Source organism: Acanthaster planci, linkage group LG09 (assembly GCF_054643075.1).
Source record: "Acanthaster planci isolate LZ-2023a linkage group LG09, COTS_SCS, whole genome shotgun sequence".
NCBI lineage: Eukaryota > Metazoa > Echinodermata > Asteroidea > Valvatida > Acanthasteridae > Acanthaster > Acanthaster planci.
The window spans coordinates 8022275-8041159 of NC_141785.1; the positions used below are offsets into that span (position 1 = coordinate 8022275).

The 18885-nt window shown below is 41.7% G+C and overlaps 3 protein-coding genes across 4 annotated transcripts in view; 2 read left to right on the forward strand and 1 right to left on the reverse strand.

Annotated features, from left to right (window-relative positions):
- On the forward strand, positions 1-14429 carry mmab (metabolism of cobalamin associated B). 2 transcript variants are annotated; one of them, XM_022248034.2, is made up of 10 exons: positions 1-147; positions 1633-1682; positions 2179-2272; positions 2685-2742; positions 2956-3028; positions 3573-3670; positions 4059-4123; positions 4557-4616; positions 5615-5664; positions 14291-14429. In XM_022248034.2, the coding sequence occupies exons 1-10, from the start codon at positions 5-7 to the stop codon at positions 14335-14337; spliced, it is 738 nt and encodes a 245-aa protein (XP_022103726.2). In that variant the 5' UTR covers positions 1-4; the 3' UTR covers positions 14338-14429. The 2 variants fall into 2 exon arrangements, with proteins under 2 accessions (XP_022103726.2, XP_022103724.1); XM_022248032.2 differs by lacking the exon at positions 14291-14429 and having other exon boundaries at positions 5615-6395.
- Positions 6145-14414, reverse strand: b3glct (beta 3-glucosyltransferase). The gene is made up of 14 exons (XM_022248031.2): positions 14281-14414; positions 14090-14157; positions 13270-13395; positions 12697-12773; positions 11888-11996; positions 11503-11639; positions 11257-11320; positions 10745-10942; positions 10216-10285; positions 9798-9911; positions 9490-9592; positions 8958-9083; positions 8696-8840; positions 6145-8041 (listed from the first exon to the last, which is right to left on the reverse strand). The coding sequence occupies exons 1-14, from the start codon at positions 14318-14320 to the stop codon at positions 7874-7876; spliced, it is 1545 nt and encodes a 514-aa protein (XP_022103723.2). The 5' UTR covers positions 14321-14414; the 3' UTR covers positions 6145-7873.
- LOC147798079 (uncharacterized) overlaps positions 14394-18885 on the forward strand; it is a 14314-nt gene continuing 9822 nt past the window's right edge. The window contains exons 1-5 of the mRNA XM_087141033.1: positions 14394-14526; positions 15928-16066; positions 16586-16846; positions 17510-17644; positions 18433-18662. Coding sequence (XP_086997159.1) covers positions 14458-14526; positions 15928-16066; positions 16586-16846; positions 17510-17644; positions 18433-18662 — 834 coding nt within the window. The 5' untranslated portion in view covers positions 14394-14457. The remainder of the gene's footprint in view (positions 14527-15927; positions 16067-16585; positions 16847-17509; positions 17645-18432; positions 18663-18885) is intronic.

Here is an 18885-nt window from a genome sequence, read left to right on the forward strand (position 1 = left end):
CAACATGGCGGCGCCTATCAGCCGAAATTTGGCGAGAAAAGTGGGAATTGTTTCGAACCGTTTTCTTTATTTATTGCCCCTGTCAACGAGATGTTTTCTCCCTGAACTTAATAGGAGAGTTCTTCTGTTTCATCGGATGTATTCAAGGTTATTTTACTTCCATTTGTAGTGAAACATGACATGTAAACTAGGGCCCAAAAATTGATTAGTCAGTGTGCATAGCCCCAACTTTCGCGTACCCCGTATCGCGTAGGGACTTGAAAAACCCCAACTAGGCTGTAGTTGTGGCCATTATTTTCTCCCATTGCTATTGTCCACGCTGTTCCCAGGACACTGCGTGCCTTTGAGAGTGGCGTTTTTCATTGATGTACCACTACCAGCGGTATTTTCTCGAGTTTAGTTTTTCACTTTCAATGCCCTTTTTATCAGTGTTTATGACCACGATAACACTGTTGCAGTTCGAAACTCTGGTTCAGTCATATTCGGCAGATTGTTATCCTATGGTCATGGAGGTAGGTCCATGCTATGATCTATCACTTGGAATGAAATAAGACGTAAGTAGGCCTACTTAGTAGAAAATTTAAAGAATGTTATACTCACCTGCTCACATTGGGCAGGTGACTTAATTACAGTTCTGTAAGTAGGCCCTAGTTTCCAGGGCACTGTGAAAGAATAGAATTGCATGTATGTTATAAACCCTGCCCTAAATCGGGTTTGGAGTTTGACACAGATTTCAGTTTTGTGAGCATTATTGATTTGTTACAGGATGTACTTTGTGTTGGGGATGTTAATTTTCAGAACAGGTTTTGCCCTCACACAGACGTATACATTACAAAATCACTTTGTACTCGGCATTCAGTTGTTTGAGAGCTTGTGAAAAAATTCACAGTGTTATACATGTGTTCATACGGCAGTGTAATCGCAAAACCTGCTATGAAACTTAACATCCCCGACTCAGTTCATCTTGTAATAATTTGCAGTACTCATTACTGCATCTGACTCGGACCAGCCACCCAACCCTGGTAAGCTCGGTGGTCGAGTGGTTACGACCCTGCACTAGTAAGCAGGAGGTCATGGGTTCAAGTCCCACCCCAGTAAGCTTGTGAATTTTGCAAACTCTTGGGCATTTGAGCACTGAGTATACTGTTATATATACCGTATACATCCATGTAAGGGCAAAACCTTTTATGAAGATTGCTAATTTGCTTAGTTACAAAATACATGTGTAGGGAAGCGTGTTTTAGGGGTCACCGTAGTTTACAAATACCCGCAAAGATAATATGGTGGGCAAGTGTACCCTCCCTTTCCAGTGTGGGCCCCATCGAGTGCTGTCTGGAAGGCCAAGTCCACAGCCGCACACCAGCCTGGAATTCAGAGAATATGGAATTACATGTAAAGAAAATAAAGGAATAAAGGATTTGAATCATTTAACTTTAATTAAACCTGGACTGGACATTTGAACCCCCAAAAGTTGACGTGTAAATAAAACTGTATATTTTGGACTCTTTTTGCCCGACTTCCTTTGCTTTGGCGTCCTTAAACTAATAATTAAGCGGACCTCCTTAATAGATGGCCTGTCATTACAAATGTATGAACAGTTCTTTGTAAGTTACGATTCTTCTTTTTTTCCAGTGATCAAAGGGTCAAGCTTCCTAAGATTTATACAAGAACTGGAGACAAAGGTGATTATTTCTTTGAAATGTGTCAACAACCCATTAGGGAAGTTGTGACTTGGCCCACTGTATTATCCCTCAGGAAGAAAAACCAACTTGTCTGAGTGTTCCTACATTTATATTTGTATAACTGTAGAACTGTTGTTTTGTGCCAGCAAACTAAGCAAATTACTGTAAAAGTTGTGGGAACATACTTTTAGCTTACAAGCATTGTTTACGGTATAATTTTAAAATTACATATTTTTATTAGGGAAAGGGTTGAAAAAAAATCTTAATAATATTGAAATGTAATATATTGAAATTGAAATATTATTTAGAGATTGCCCTCTTTACAGGACAGTTTACTGGTAGTAATAAATGCAGAGCACTATGTAATGCAATTAATTTCATGACGTTACCAAAAAACATTGGGAATACCAACTCATTTTTGCGGTAGGCGTTTTTGCTCTTTCCATTCAGTTTAAAGTCAAAACTGACTGCGAATCCTCACCTTTTTTTCCCCCAGGAACATCTGTGACCATTGCTGGCGATCGTCGGCCTAAAAGTGATGAGATTTTCGAGGCGCTGGGAGCCAATGATGAACTTTCCTCATCCATTGGGTCAGTACGACGTTAAGTTTAGACTTAGACTGGTGGGAATATGATGTCTGGTATTGACGTTATCCCACATTCTCATCGTAGAGCTCAGTGCTTCTGTTTATTAACAATTACAGACAATAATAACTTGATCCTTGGTAGCTGCGTCACCATAAATATGGTTTTTACAGTATTGAATATAGGAAGCACTGTCGAACAATGAAACAAAACCGTTAACAATAGCACAGAAACTTGTGCAATTTCACTTCGCAGCTAATTGGACAGATTTTGTCTGGACTATTGGCTGTGTGAGTTACCACTCACCTCCAAAACTGAGTATTTAATCATTTTTCTGACCTCTGGCTTTTGAGCTAATTATGAGCTTGTTTCACGACCTGGGAAGAGCATTGTTCGTTAGGTCTTTCTGTGTTTGCAGGCTTGCCAGGGAGTTTGTGAGAGATGCCAAGCTACCGTTTGACCAACAGCTGGAGGAGGTAGGTTTGTTGGTTGGGGTGTTTGTTTGTTTGTTTGTTTGTTTTTTTTGTTTGTTTGTTTAGGCTGAATTGTAAGATTTTATAATTTTCAAGATGCATACCAAGCATGCTAGACATGATACTGTATCAAGTGTAGTCCGTATGCCCTTGCTACGAAGGGTGCAGTTGACTGTCTTTTTTGTGGAAGTTTTACTTTTTTTTTCTTCATTGAAGATCCAGTGTCTCCTGCAAGATGCTGGTTCCAACATAGCCACGCCCAGAAGCCTGGCATCAGCCAATCAGCTGGGTAGGTCAGCCAACTTGTTCTCTCTTGTGGGCTCTGCAGATGTAAATTGATGTAAATTTCAGTTTCAGCTGAACCAATTTTCAGTGAAGCAGGAAGGATGTTTGTGGTTGATTGTGCAGTTCAGTTTGCTAAGTTGATTCCTTGACTGTGTAAATGTGTGTGGCCTTCTGAATGACACAGCTTGATCAGTGAGGCTGATTTCTCAATGAATGATGCTTATCAGTGAATTTGGGGGAAAACTTTTACTTTTCCAATATTAAAAATTGAATTTTATTTTCCAAATAAAGCTTGCATTTTCAGCACTTAGCACTGTTTACCTGACAAGGTGGTGTATTTTTTTCTTTTTAATTTTTAAGTGTTCCAGAAGAAATGGATATATTTCTTTACTTCTACCTTATTCTCTTATTTCAAATTTCTAACAAATATTTCACTGAAAATGAAGATGGAAAGGTATTGCGTTGCTGTTCTTGTGCTGTTTTGAGCTGCCATCTTGATGTTAAAAGGCTAGTGTTATAACCAAGGTTGCATGGTTTGCTGCTATCAGATCTGACAGCATTCAGCGGAGAGTGCGTGGACACGCTGGAAAGTTGGATTGACGAGTACACAAATCAGCTAACGCCACTGAAAAACTTCATCCTGCCCGTAAGTCGCCTCGGATGTACCAAGTGTAACCCTCCCAGGATTTTTGAAAATCCACCAGGAGCTTGGCGAGGATTTTACCAGACTAAGGATGGTTGAGCCAACCACCATTCATTTATACGGGGTTTGATGTCCCTTAAAAACTTCAGAAGCAGAGAATGTTACACTGGTTTCCAGGAGAATTGGGCGAGTTTTACAGTTTCGGGAAGTACCTGGTAACACCCCCACATGAATTAGAATCAAATCACAAAAATATTGGGTTTTTTAAAGAGCACTTTTTTCACACCTGATACGAATTCATTGTTGATCTACTTGCACCTTACAACCCTGCACCAAAGTACTACTTTGGGGGGTTATTTAATCAAAGCTCCTTGTCTTTTTTTCTGTACAGTCTGGTGGTAAGGCAAGTGCATCACTGCATGTTGCAAGATCCACGTGTCGAAGGGCAGAAAGAAGGTACCTTTCGTTGAAGAAAAATTTTGATAAAATCTTGTCTTAATCCAAAGATTTCCAGTCTTAAATATGCTACCACAACGTGGATAGAACTTAGACCTAAAGATGCATTTCCATACTTTTGATCGCATATTGATGATTTTTAAAAAGAGGGCTTGCTGCTCTCGTAACAACTTTTTTTCTGATCTCTCCATTGACCATAATACCCAAATTACTGTATTTTCTCTGCAGAGAATTTTCGAGTGGCTTGTTCATTCCTATGCAATGATTTACATCGGTTGAGTGTAGCTTGGGTATTTTTTTTTGAAGGAACAAAGAATAGTGAATTCCTTTTTTAATTTAGAAGCTTTTCATCTGTAACATTGTTCTTACAAGCCCATGAATGTGTCCGATTTTGAGTGAAAGACTTGTCTTTTTATGGTTTCACCTTCTGCAGGATTACTCCATTGGTGACAAAGAATGAAATTGATCCAAATGTAGGGAAATTTCTAAACAGGTAAGAAATAGTTCGGAATGTTGTTTTTAAGTACCTGATTTGTTACTTCCATTTGGAATCGTTATTTTGAAAACAGAAAGCTTCTTGTTAACACATGGACTTGGGGCTGTAGTTTGCCCACTCCATTTTTCAAATTTTTTTCTTGATGACTGAAAATTTGAAAATAAGTTGCAAAAACCTGTCACCTTGCCATAGAATCGTGAAAGCATTTCAACCACTGAAGTATTTTGGAAGTCCTTTCAAAATGTGCTTGAAAAATGCTTTAATTGGAGAATAGGGCATTCCTCAAACTCATATTTTTCTGTGTTCTGAATTGAAAAAGTATTCGTTTGATTTGATCAGGGATGCCAGGCAGATTCTTGTCCAGAGCCTCATAGAAAGGTCATAGCAGCCTAAATATACCTTGTTAGGGACTGAAATGAAGGCCAGAGAATCCTAAATATACCTTGTTAAGGACTGAAATGGAGGCCAGGGAATCCTAAATATACATCGTTAGGGACTAAAATTAAGGCCAGAGAATCCTAAATATACATCGTTAGGGACTAAAATGAAGGCCAGAGAATCCTAAATATACATCGTTAGGGACTAAAATGAAGGCCAGAGAATCCTAAATATACATCGTTAGGGACTAAAATGAAGGCCAGAGAATCCTAAATATACCTCGTTAGGGACTAAAATGAAGGCCAGAGAATCCTAAATATACCTTGTTAGGGACTGAAATTAGCCCAACATAGCAAGTGAAAAGCATGAAATCAGGCTTTTGCCTGAGAACTGGCATCCCTGCTTGGATACATCACTCAATTTGATGTCTTGATGAACATGGACAACGTGTGGCTAAACATGTTAAGGGTTTCCATTGGTTTTCATAGTGTGAAATATAAGGGCCTGTGGACTCAATTTATATGTGGTCAAAAACAGCGTTGAGAGGTTGGAAATTTGCCAGAGTTTTCACCCCATGTTCATTCTCTGAGCACATGTTTTTGCATCTTTCTCAACAGGTTGAGCGATTATTTGTTCACATTGGCCAGGTACGCCGCACAATGCGAAGGTAAGCCCGAGACCATATATAGAAAAGTTCGACCACGTGAACGCAAAAAATGATTTGGCCAGCATACGGTGAAGTCACCCATGCATCATGCCTTGGTGATGCCTTGGTGGCCTTGGTGATGACAGTGTCGACCTCAACCTCTGGCACATCTTTGAGAGAGCCGAGGACTATTCAACCCCTCCAAGTCTCTGTCTGACAGTTCTTCTGTGAACGAGTCTTCATCAATACAGACAACCCATGTTGTTGGAAAAAATTTTGTTCGTTTTGGTAAACAGAAGGAAAAAAGTCCTCCAAGTTTTTGTTTTAGGTAAGCAACATGTTCAGTGTTTGAGGGGACTTTTTTTACCTCTTCCGAAATAAAACTTTTTCCAGGAAAAGAATCACATGAGTTCATTCTAATTCAATGCCGAATACCGCAATAGTTTGAACTTCTATTCTTCTCAAACACACAGACAGCACGAAATATGGACAAAGGAAAAGTTTCGACTGAATAAATCTCCCACGTTTTATTCCCTCCAAAATATAAACCTGTCAAGTACGAAAGATAGACAATTCTTAGTGCAGCCAAATTTCAAACATCTCTGAAATGCTTCAGTATTTTCCAACACACATACACACACAAGCCTGACCTGTTTCAAAAAATACAATACTTAAAAACTGTGTTAAAAACTACCGTCATTTCAAGTGTAATAAAACAATTTTCCTATAAAACACCCTGAAAATGTCAGAAATGCCGTTCCAGTATATCTGTTACCTTTTCATACACGTGTACATATATCTAGCCAGTATTGCGGAAAGTCCATAACTTTAAAAGACAGATGATGCGGCCCTGGACTAAATGCCGCTGACAACTCTCAGATAGAGGTTTAAGTAATGGTTAGTGCTACATTGTTCTTTTAACCCTGATGTGGGGTCACACCAATTCATGTCTCGCACTCTTGTGCATTTAAACAGCATGTGTTGGCCTTCCCTGTGTTTAGGGGAAGGTTTGGACCAAGTTAGGGGGACATCAGGTTGTCCCCCTAACCTTTTTGGTCACCATAACATCTGTATTTCAACGCGTACGCTGTCGCCGTAAGCCGGTAACAAGCATGGATGGCCCTGCATGAGACCCAGGCAAGCATCATCCCCATGAGCAAGAAATGAAATCATACAGTCTGCCTACTGGTCATATGCTACGCTGCTTTACAAAACTGTACAGTCACAAACGGACTTCCGTCAGGAAAAAACCTGGTAAACTACACTGTTTTTTATGGTAAAAAGTGAAGGCAAAACATTGATTTAATAAACTGATTCAAGAAATTGGCAAACCTGCCATACCTGTCAGCTGCCATAAACAATTGCTTGTGCCTAGTCACTCTTTCAAGTGTTTTTCTGTTCTCAAGGTTCTGATGCTTTTGATATTGTAGAATAAGAACCACGAATAAGCACACATCTGTAACTTCTGAGTTATCAATTAACATTCCCCAAGTTAGTATCAAACAATCCCTTGTGCAAATGTAAAAATTTAAATTAAAAGCACTTTTGTCCAAAGTTTCAATCCTGGAATATTCAGTAATCAAGTGTACAGTGACAGAGCCATTCCTTAGTCAGTTTTCAAACCTGTCAGGTGTATGTCTGACCTGACTTGCAAGTAAACTGCAATACACTCAGTTACATATCTCCCGATGGCTGTTGTCATTTGGTGTTAGATTTCTGTTGTAAAATTGCGTCATTTTTTCACAATGGCAAAAACTGACGTGTACTGCAACCTTTAATGGGCAAGATCATGACATTCACGATATCTAAACTAGATTTCTTGTCAATACAGTGTTTGTGCCAAGCAGCACTGTGTAGCACTAAATTCATTTCTAGGGATTCTTTTGGCAATGTTTAGTAGAGGACAGCGGACTGTCGTTTGTGTTAAAATTATAGTTAAAAAAACTTACTAAATCAATAGGGCCATGTCCAGATCATGCAGCTGCGGCTTGAAATTACACCCGACTCTATGGGAACTGGCTGCAACCGCTACCATAGACTTGTGCGTTATAGTAAGCCGTAGCTGAGTAATTCGGACACAGCCTTTCACTTAACTGAATTAATTTAGTTAAAAGTTCCGGTCCTAAAAATAGTGAGAGATTAACAAGGTGTACAAGTTATTCAAAACATACCTTAATGTAGCCAAATTTAAATTGCAACCGTTCCAAAGCGTTAAGACTAGGAGGTGTTATCATAACTCCTCCCTCTCTCCCTGTACTCCATGGATTCTAGAGTCTGCCTCGTCTGCCTTCTTGAACCAGTCCCTGTAGACTGCCAGTGGGTCAGCATGCAGGTGCTTGTGGAAGGAAAGTGGTGTCTGGTTCTGTAGGAATCTAATCGCATAGTCTGTGGAGCGGGCCTACAAGTAGAGGAAACAATGAATACAAATGAAGTGCTGCACAAAATTGAGGTACTGAATATTGATGAAGTGCTCATTTACGATGAAAAAAGCAAACATGCCTGAGAATCTTTTGAAAGAGAGGCTGTACTGGCGAGCTTCATCAATTTCAAATGGATTTTTACAAATTTTATCAAACAGCGCAGCCCCCCTATCTGCCCAAAGCTGAAGTGCACCCTCAACGGCAAAGACAAGACAGGCTGGTGGGAAGTTTTCCAGCCAGTTTCATTTCAGCACACACAAAAACTCGACGTTAAACATAATTTGGTCATGTGTGCTCAGTGCGTCCCATGCCAAAGTTGCACAACCTGCACATGCATGTGCTGGGTACCTACCAAAGGACCATGGTTTCCCTGCAAAACACACCCTCTCCTGTTCCTGCTTGGAGCGGATACAGTGACAACAAAACAGACTATTTTGCAAGTGCAGCCTCACTTTGGTTCCAATATGGTGGTACCGTGAAAACAGAGAATGCCCCCCAACCATGTATATATGTAAATTGGATTCATGTCTTTGTTCGTGCCATATTCCAAAACTGCGCTCAACACAACCAGGTACTGCACGTCTCTCTGGCCCCCTATTTCTGCCACTCTGTCACCACCCCCTTCGACTGACCTGATGAAAGAGCGGCGAGTGGGTGATGGGCATGTCGTGTCGTTTGGCGCACATCCCAAAGATCATGTCATCAGGATCTTCATCTTTGTTACACCTGCAGCCCGTGGCTAGGAGCTTTTGTATGCCAGCTCGACTGAAGACCATGCTGATAGTAGAGAGAAAAGTCTCCAATTTTATTAAAGATTCCAACAGATTTTTGTAGTGGTACACGATCAGTTTTTTTCTGAGAGCTCGTGAGACATCGGAGGTTGCCAAAACTCACCTGCTGCCCCCCGTGAGGTAGTCGTAGCCCCACCCAAGCTTGAGATGGCCGTAGCCGTACCGCTCGCCAAGGAACACCACCTTCCTAGCACTGTAGCAAGACAAGAGTGCTCGGACTCTGGCTACGCTGTAACAGACAAAAGGGAGGCTCGTCACTTAGGGTGCTTGTTCGCCAATGCTGTGACAATTCTGAGAAACGACAACTTAAGTCAAGAGCTGGTGATGTAAAGAAGTCAGTGGTGAAGGTGATGATGTAGGTTTATGAAAGTGCCGGAGACAAGGATGGTGAAGGGATGAAGATGATGATGGAGGGATGATTGAAGTGATGAAGGTGACAATGGAGTTTAGGTGTTAAAGGTGAAGGTGACACTTGATGTGGTGATGGTGAAAACACATGGTGACTGGAATGGTGATGATGTCAGTGATGGTGATAATAGAGATGAAGGTGATAAAAGATGGGTTGGAGGTGGTGATTGTCGTAATGATGATGATAATGAAGGTCAAAACTGCATCGTAATGAGATGAAGTCCCACCTGAGTATAGTATCGTCATCAGCCACCACAAGCCAGGAGTACTTGAGATATTCAGGTTTTGAGTTGAACATGTCAAAGATGGCAAAGAGCTTGCCGCAGTGCCCTGTCAGAACATCAAAAGATTGATGACATGATCCTGTCCACATCTGCACTAGGAAGTAGGCCGTGGGCTCGAGTCCCACCAGAGTTAGCTTGGAGATTTTCCTGCAAGCTCTCCGACAAAAGCAAGTATACACTGAACATCAAAACCCACCATTAAAGATGGTGTAGCCCTTCACATTCAAACCGACTTCCTATTGGCGACTTACCTCTCTCCGTGTTGGGCACCCCAGAGGCGACGGTGGGTATGGTGTCATCTGGAACGTCACTGACAAAGACAATGTGGCTGGTGTGCTTGCCCCAAGTTTGCTGGACAACGGGGACTGGAAAGAGAACTGAATTACTAACATCCGACAAGTTTCAGCAACAGGATATGTATATGTCTGCATGACTACAGCCATGTCAAACTTGAGAAACTTGTGGCTGTGGATTTGATTGTTGCCATGGATGCACCACAGTGAATAGCCACAGACCCAGACAACAATACCGATTCTAGTGATAGACACAGCCCACCTGATGATTTATTTGGCTCAACTAACTTCAAATAAGAAATAAAATGTAAAGCAAGTTGCTTATTTTGGTGAAATTTACAGTTCAGGCTGCATTTTCTATTTCTGTTTTGTATACCTCTGTCTTTGTGAAACTTCTTGCAAGTCTTCACAGCAAAGAGAATGTCTTCCTTGGGAACTGCTTTTCCCTGTTAGGACAAAGAAAGCAGGAAAGCAAACCAAAATTAAACATGTGACCAGCTCTAGCCAAAGGTAATATAAGTTGTGCTATGCCTTTCTATGCTGTAGTGCGCTCAAAGATGCGAGGGTGAAATTCCTTGTGGACGTTCAGCTGTTGCTTTTTGTCAGAAATGACATCTTTGATCACTAAAGTTTCAGTTTTTGTCAAAAAAAAAGGAATATGTAGCTTGCTGGGAAGATTGAAGGTTAGTCTTCCGAGCCTAAGTCTGTATCAAACTCAACTTTATCGAGCCTGTTTTCACAGTTGTATTGCAAAATTGAACTGCAAAGAACTAATATGGGAAAAGTCATCTCTCCAGAACGGAATGGGCTATTGAGCTCTGCCATATATCAAATGAAAACTAAAACTGTGGGTCACACTTTGGAGTTTTATGGTACATGTAATATGAGATTTGCCATAAACTTACACAAGTGGGTAGGCCCTTGGGATGAGCAGAGACACATCCATCATCCTCCCGGGGACCATCTCGAATTGCCTTCGTCAGGGCCTTCCTGATTTCACTGTCTGACCTTGGGTGAGGGTTCTTCTCGACATTTCCGGCACACAGAGCTGGCAGGGCAGTCAGTCGGGTGCCATTGCCATCATTCCAAATGTAAAATGACAACTGAAAAAGAAACCAGACTTTAAATACCTTCCACATCAATGCGACAAAGAAATTGGACAGATCATATAATTCTGCCGCCTGTTTTGTCAGTCCAAACAACTTTTTTTTTCAGAGGCAAAGTGTCTTTCTGAACAAAGTGTATGAAAAGCAAAAGAGGCTTACGTTAGCTTCAAATTTTTTAGCCCCAAAAGAACTCGCACACTAGGGCTTCAGCCAACATGGCCCAAATTTACTCAAAAAATATTCCACGAAGCACTGGCCACCCTTAGAAACTCTCTTTAACCATGACATCCCAATGAATATTGAACTTTTACCTCGTGTTTGACATCGATTGAAAAATCCATCTGATGCTCCTCATTTTCCCACCTTTCTGCAAGTCTGTCAGTGGGGAAAAAAATCAGTTCTACATGAGTTCCACATTGCACTTCATTTTAAAAAGCAACACTCTAACACTGGTCAACAGTTCAGTGTTGCTGTAAATAATTTTCTATTGTTCATTCCAAAATAGAGCAATTACTTCTTATGTGAAATTTTACTTCCTTTAGAATGTGACTTGATACCTTTGCAACAGACCCACACTGATGAGCCAGCCTGCCTCAAAGTCCGGGTAGGAGAACTGAGAGGGGTCGTCATGGAAACGATAGTGATGGATGACAGAGGCAGTTTGGTCTTGTAAGGCGCGCCCTAAGAACCATTCCTATAGAAATCACAAATAATGTGAAGGGAGTTCTAAATTTCTGCTGCTGAGGCATTGCTGCTTCAAAGACAAAAATATAAAATAACGTCAGAACAAATTGTTATCTGATAAGTGACGATGTCATTTTAGTGGCTTGTCACTGTAACATATCTTGCTTAGGGACAGAGCCACACAAAGAGAGTCCCTTCAAATATAATTGCGGATGTGGTGAAGCAGTGTGAAAATACTCTGCACTGAGCACTAGGTACCTGTTGCGGGTCGTATCTGGTGAGTACTTGGAGAAGCCCATGGACGCTGACTCTTGTCTGTTCCTCACAGAAGAATAACCAGCTGGCCTGGCCAAAGTCCTCTTTCAACCTGACCAAAAATTGGATTGCAGTGCAATAAATGTGTCTGTTGTGGACTTGAAGAGACTTCATTTTGATGGACTGGAAGAGGAGTTGACACCCGAAGAATTTGTAAAAGAAACTGACTTGTGGCTGGAACACTCGCATGCTTCCTGCCAGATATCTCAGACCATTTCTGATTTGCCAAGAGCTTGCTTAACCCTCCTATGCTGAAGTCACTCTTTGGGTCATTTGGTAAACACCTCAAAGAAGCACAGCTGTGTTGTGTTGTGCACTACACTAACTGTCCCTCACAGGAATATCAGATTGCACTTTTGTGCTGCCCAAGAACTGTGCTTCACTGTTTCATGTGCATAATTGTGCAGTTAACCAAATGCAGTGAAGAGGACTGCACAAAAGACCCTTGTCATTTTGTGCTGACAACCTACTGTGTACACACTGAACCTGTGCATGTTTGAGTTCCATATAGAAACTACATGCTCACCAGTGACTGTGGGCATTTGTGCTGTAAAACCATAGGAGGGTTAAAGCTTGTTTTGCAGAGATGAAGGGACCACTTGAGAGAAGTGTTAGAAACTAACAACTGCTCACAGCCTTTCTTGTGCTTGAAACTAGAAAGCCCATTTCACGATTGTTAGGATTTATCTGTGTTTTTTGTGGGATTTGGGGGTGTAATGGTTGGTTTAAGAGACAAGTAAAATTGTACTTACTTAGGCAAGAGAGGCAGAATAGTCCACACACCACTGATCTCATACTGTTGATGCAGTAAAATAACACGAGGGTTGCCCTGATTCCAAGCAAGAAATAGGAAACGGAAAAAGGTGACAGCTTCTAGATACTGGAATGTCTGAGCAAGCAAAATGTTTCCAATGGATAATTGCAAGCTGAGATGGCAAGTGGCTTAATTGAAACGATGAATTTAATGACTAATTAATGTCTGCCAGGCATAGTTTTAAACTACTGTTCAATGCAGACCATTCTACCAAACTGTACTGAGCTTTTCTTCTGCAGCCAAGTACAGTCACTTACAATAACTTGCACAATCTGGGACTTTACTTCCCCTTGGAAAAGAAATCCAGCAGGGATGTGGATCATAGACACAATGACCAATCGATGGCTGGGCATTTGCAAAATTGTCCATTGGGCTGTGACACTGAGTGTGCAAAGTTCCAACAGGATTGTCCCATGGTGCAAATCCACCAATGGTGTCAGACATCTTCCTCAAGCCAAATAACCCCCAAAGACACTGTTGGAAAATTTAGAGACAAGTGGCCAAGACTTACCAAGTTTAAGATACGATACTGCTGTTCTATGTCGGTTTTGACCTGTTTAGCCCACTGATTATGCGGGCTCTCTTGCTGGCTCCGAATGATAAAAACAAGATCTTCACCTGTGGTAGCATGATGTCCCTGAAAAGTACATGTAAACATTAGTAAACTTGGAACAAGTACACTACAAACGAATGCAGTTAGAACTACTAACATTGCAATAAATATGATTGAACAACAGTGCGCAGAGTATTCTCAGACGGCTGAGGGGCATGAAGGATAGGGTAATTGTGGGCGGAGCTGTACCACTGCATTTTGGCAATATGGCTGTGGAGAGTGTAAATGCAATGCTCTACTTTACTCCAAGTTTATTCAACACAGGCAAAAAGTTCCACAATTTAGGCTTATTCATACAAACCGGTAATGCCAAGTCCATGCAAGTTGGGGCGAAAATATAGCACCGTTAATGACCATCATGACCATAGTTGGGACTGATGCAATAGTTGGACTCGGAGCATGACAACTCTTCTGCACTGGGCATGCTGGGCACTGCTTGCATGGCCCATAGAGCAAGAGTGCATGGCCTATTGTACTGGCTGGGACGAGTGGGAGCAAGGAAAGCATTTAGCCTTCGCATAATTTTCAACCGTAAGCTTTTTCAATTCTGCAGCGCAGAGTTGAATGCCACCAACAATTTCCCAAACCAATCATGTCACCGGCTTAATAAACAGTGACTGAATGCAACTCCTGTTTAATCGATCATGAATAGGCCTACCTAATTACATGTTCGCATCGAGCGATAGTACAAATCCATCGATCGCGCTGAACAACTAACCTCGAATTCCGGTTCAGCAACAGTTAAATCGCGAGGAAAATATGGATCAAAAGTTGCAGCAAAAACACCTTCAGCGATGAAAAATAAGAAGATACGTGAGCATTTAAAATAACAATCATAACATCAACATTTGTGTCTCTTAGATTTACTGAATATAGGGGTTAATAGCAATTTCTTTCCTAATTTCTTACCCGCAATCAGAAAGACGAATGCGACAATGTAGGCGGCCATGTTTTTGTTCGTCCTGATGGGTTTTCGCGCAGTGTTCAACGAGGATTTTCATTGGGTTAAAAGGAACAACTGGTTCCTGCTCGACCAATAGAGATGCGCTTTACGTCGCCGTCACTTGGTTGGCAGGTGTAAACAACATGGCGGGTGCGAGATCGGCACATCCTCGCTGGTTGCTGGATTGTAAAGGTGAAATTGTACAGACAGATGTGAGTATATTTATAATCTATCACACATTTAAATGAGAAGCAACCTGATGTGTTAATGTGCTCAAATTTATGTAAACAACAACTGGGGCTTGGACTTATTTTTCTTTTATCAATCAATTTCTAGGCCTACATGGGGTAGGGCTAGCCACCCTAGTGTGCATGTGACACGGACTCTCACTCCCGATCCGGGAGTGAGAGTCCGTGCCACACTAGTGGGGCTAGGGGTTGGGCCTACATGACAAAGTTCACAAACAAATGACAGCTCATTTATCAAATCCAACCACCTAGTCCCGAGATCAATGGAGACAAGCCTATTTTCATCTGAGCTGAAGGCCCTAACCCTCTGTCTAGCCTACTTGCCAAGGCAATTGCTTTAACAGAAATAATAAAGAAAGAAACTGTGATCTGTTCTGTTTATGTCTTTTTTTCATTAATGTTTACTGTTTGGTGTCTTTTAACATTTATGTCATTATTACTACCTTGTAAACCAGACATTTTTACAAATAACAGTAGAAGCACACATTTATTTGGGGACAAAACCAGTCCCCTGAAAGAGAGAATGTCTCCTTAAAAGTTAACATTTTTTCCCAAGTGAGCTTAGGTCAAAAATATCCACTGCTATTATCGATTCTTTCTCCCATATTTTCTTTTCATATTTAGTTATTTAAGTTGTTTTTATGAACTTTGTGCCATGTCACTGATTAACTATGTCATAAAGAATTGATTTTCAGAAAAATTGTTCTGATATGTCTTTTTCCCACCCTTTATGAGTTATTGTAGACTCCTGCTTGTAATCCTAGAATTAAACGGTAGAATTTTTTTAACGGCAGCCTCGGGTGTTTTCTCCTGCTTAATCCAATTAAGGCATTAAAAGCATCCTCAGAGCAATGGCAGGATCACCAAGCCCACTTGAAAAAACTTGTCCCTGTTTAAATGTAGAGGGACATTCTCTTTTTAGGGACTGATTTTGTCCTTGAATAAAGGGACTTCCCCAGATGCAAGAACACTCTCTGAGTTGTGATATGCGCCTCTACTGAATAATAATAAACCATCATGAATAAACTCAGAGGTACTGGACCTGAAAAAAGGAACGTAAAATTGCACAACATCTGCACAAAATCAGATGAAAACACCACCTGGCCATTTTGTTTGCATCATTGTCCAATCAGATCACATCATTTTAGTCACGTGACCTCTTGTTTGCCAAGCAGAAAAAAAATGACTGCCACCAAAGATTCCTCATAAATGCTCATGGCACCTGTAACTTGCCATCCTGAAGATACCTGGAAAAGGTTACAGAAGCAAAAGGCTTCCCATATGTCAATAGTCATTATATGATACATTGACAGTGACCACACATGTGTATTATACTTTCGACAACTGTTGTGATTCATTGCTTAGGAGTGGAAGATCTTGACCCAGGAGCTCAACCAGGCTGTCCAGCAGCAACTAAATGAAAGCCATGTGTCAAAGTTCACTGACCTGTCCGATCCAGAGAAGCAACTGTTTCTAGAGAGGGCTGCCAAGGCCATACAAGAAGGTCAGCGGAGGACGGAGGGAAACCTCCCAGAAAAGTGTCTATAATGACACAACCTGTTGCTGAATGCTTTTTGAAAGCACGTCTGTAGAAATTACAACCAAACAGTGTTGGAGGTCTAGAGACCTGGTCTCAGTCTTGGTCTCGGCCTACAAGAGTCTCGGTCTCGGGAGGGTTGGTCTCGGTCTTGGTCTCGGTCTCGGATGCCTTGGTCTCAGTCTCGGTCTCGGACATAAAGTTCTCGACTACAACACTGCAACCAAATGTGGTCTTGCTGCAGGATACCTTACCCCATCATCATGTTGTTAAACTCAGCAACAAAGTCACGAAGTTGCAATGCACCACCGATGGATACTCATCACAGAAACCTGTTGGGGATTTACACATCCTCTAGCATGAACTCGTTAAGGACCGACACAAAAGCAAGGAGAGCTCAGACTTCAGAATTTGTTTCATTTGGTTCCATGCTTTTTTTACACCTAGAGGTTACAGCACTGAGCTTCAAGTTATTATTTTTTTCAGGTGATGCCTTTCAGAGCTTTAACCAGGCAGCATCCAAGACACTTGACAAGCATCTCAGTAACCATGCCAACCAGCAGCTGCTCAACTCATCGCCCTTGGAGAGCAAGTCGGAGCTAGTCCTGGAGCAGGCTCGTGAGGGTGCCCTGGGGCTGCTCAAGAGCTGGCCAGGGAACAAGGCCAAGTTTCGACGGTTCTTCAACCAGGCGTTGCCGGATCGCCTCCGGCAGATCGCTTGGCGGCTCTACCTCAGAAGTCCAAAGGGTGAGGGTCAAAAGCTGTTGAGCTAACTCTAGCAAAATGAGGACTAAGGTAGTTTGTTGTGTTGAATTGCTGTCATTTGATCCAGCGACAATCTCTCTGGGGTTGTCTCTTGTTGCAAATCTGCACTGTATTTATGTGGGTACGGGATACATGACATCAATAGCGTTTGATATCCCTTTTTACAACCAGTGAGGGTAACTTTTTGCACAGTGTAAAATCATCACATAAACTTTTGCCATTTGGGGGAGTGGTTCTGTCAAAAGGAGGATCCAGATGGCTACAATGTAAGCCACACATACTCTTGAAAAAAAGACAACAGTCAACCTCTTGATAGTTGGGCAATACTGCCACCAGAATAAGGGCTCTGATGGTCAATCACAGCTCAAGCTCAAGTTTGCTAATTGAAGGAAAGAGCAATATGATTGTAACATATTGGAGCTGCTCTATCAAAATGAAGAACAAGATATACTCATTAACAGTTTGACTTACATATGTAACCCTTGAATTGAAGAAAAGAGCGGTGAGATTTTTGTGCAGTACCCACATTGCCAAAACTGCCTCGAGTTGCCCAGAAAACCATTCAGATTTAAACATTCATTTGTAAGGCAACTCAGGAATAGGGGGGAAAAAACTTTTTTATTTAATCCTCTTTCCACGCCATAGTGAGATCGTTGTATCTGGAGCAACTCAAGGCTGACCCCAGCAGCGTGATGTCCATTCTTGACCTGGAGGTCGTCCAGACCTGCGAAGCTCTCCTTACGCGGGAACCGACTTTCCAGGATCTCTCAAATAACACAGGTAAGGGTACGGCTAAGCATGGGGGGTAATGCATCCAATGTGAGAGAGTGGGTATCGTCATATTCAACTTCTGCTTAACTTGAGCTGAATTCGAGCGCTATACAAAACAGTTGGAAAGAATTCCATACGTGGACATCACCTGACACCCTGTGTACAAACCCTGTGAGACTGGTCTGAAAAATTCTTAGTGCTTTTTAATTAAATGCTTCAATACTGACCCACTAAATGTGACTTTTTCAAGGCACGTTATCGCTTTTTGATGGCTAATAAACAACTTCAGGGGATAATAAGTGATGTCCGTATGTGGAACTTTTTCCAAATAGTGTACCAACAAGAGTTTGTCCAAAAGGCAGTTTGCACACACTTATTCAGTTAACCATCTGATAGGCCAATATGCACTTTCCTACAAAGTCATTGGGGGCCCACAGTCCATTGGATGCCAAAGCAAAGCACACACGTAAACAATGTCTGGTGTCATCTGTACAGAGATTTCATTCTTATGCGTAACAAGTGGAACCGTACTGACAAACACTCACTTGGAGTTCTGAAGTCAGCAATTCAAACTTTCGCATACGTGTGTAAAGAGTGCACAGGCGTCTAGACACAAAAGTGTTTGGTGGGGAATATTGATTTCTGTCCTTGATTTGCCATGAAAAACTTGGCTTCTGTGTTCAAGCCTTTTAATATACACTGCATTGCTCATAGCTTTAACTTACAGAACGTGCAAAAACATCTCCTTTTTCAGCTTGTCATATGGCCTATTAAAATAAATATCTTTGTCTGTCTAGATATACTCCATGCAATGAAGGCCATCTTGTCCTACCACCACGTCTGCAAGAAGACGAAGACTAGCCTGATTGACACGGACTACATGCTGGTAATTCCGTTCCTCCTCAATGTGTTATCAACTACGCGGCCTGAGCAGCTTGTGCTGGAGAGCACCTTGGCCCTACTGATAGAGGAGTATGCTACATTCATGTCCAGCCGGCCAATTTTTATGCGGGAATCCTACGTCAAAGTGAGTTCTTCACCATTGTCCCTAGTCCGAATGCAAGCTTTCTCATCTAGATTTAGGCCATGTTCAAAAGTTGTGGCTAGGGCTTTGAATAACTCATTGGCCACTGGAGGTCTTTGGCTGGCAGCTGCAGCCTCTTTCCATACACTTGTGTTACTCTCAACCACAGCAAGTTGGTTTGGACACAGCCATCCAGTTTGGGAGCAGGCCGTTACTGTCCTGGCCG

Bases quoted from the DNA above. Each gene is read 5' to 3' on its own strand.
- mmab (XM_022248032.2), top strand. From the start codon at position 5: ATGGCGGCGCCTATCAGCCGAAATTTGGCGAGAAAAGTGGGAATTGTT. The intron at 148-1,632 runs GTTATTTTACTT...CTTTTTTTCCAG, and splicing joins TTTCATCGGATGTATTCAAG to TGATCAAAGGGTCAAGCTTC. The intron at 4,124-4,556 runs GTACCTTTCGTT...CACCTTCTGCAG, and splicing joins TGTCGAAGGGCAGAAAGAAG to GATTACTCCATTGGTGACAA.
- b3glct (XM_022248031.2), bottom strand. From the start codon at position 14,320: ATGGCCGCCTACATTGTCGCATTCGTCTTTCTGATTGCGG. The intron at 10,943-11,256 runs GTAAAAGTTCAA...TTTCTTTTTCAG, and splicing joins CAATCGATGTCAAACACGAG to TTGTCATTTTACATTTGGAA. The intron at 8,841-8,957 runs GTGAGTTTTGGC...CTCTACTATCAG, and splicing joins TACCTCACGGGGGGCAGCAG to CATGGTCTTCAGTCGAGCTG.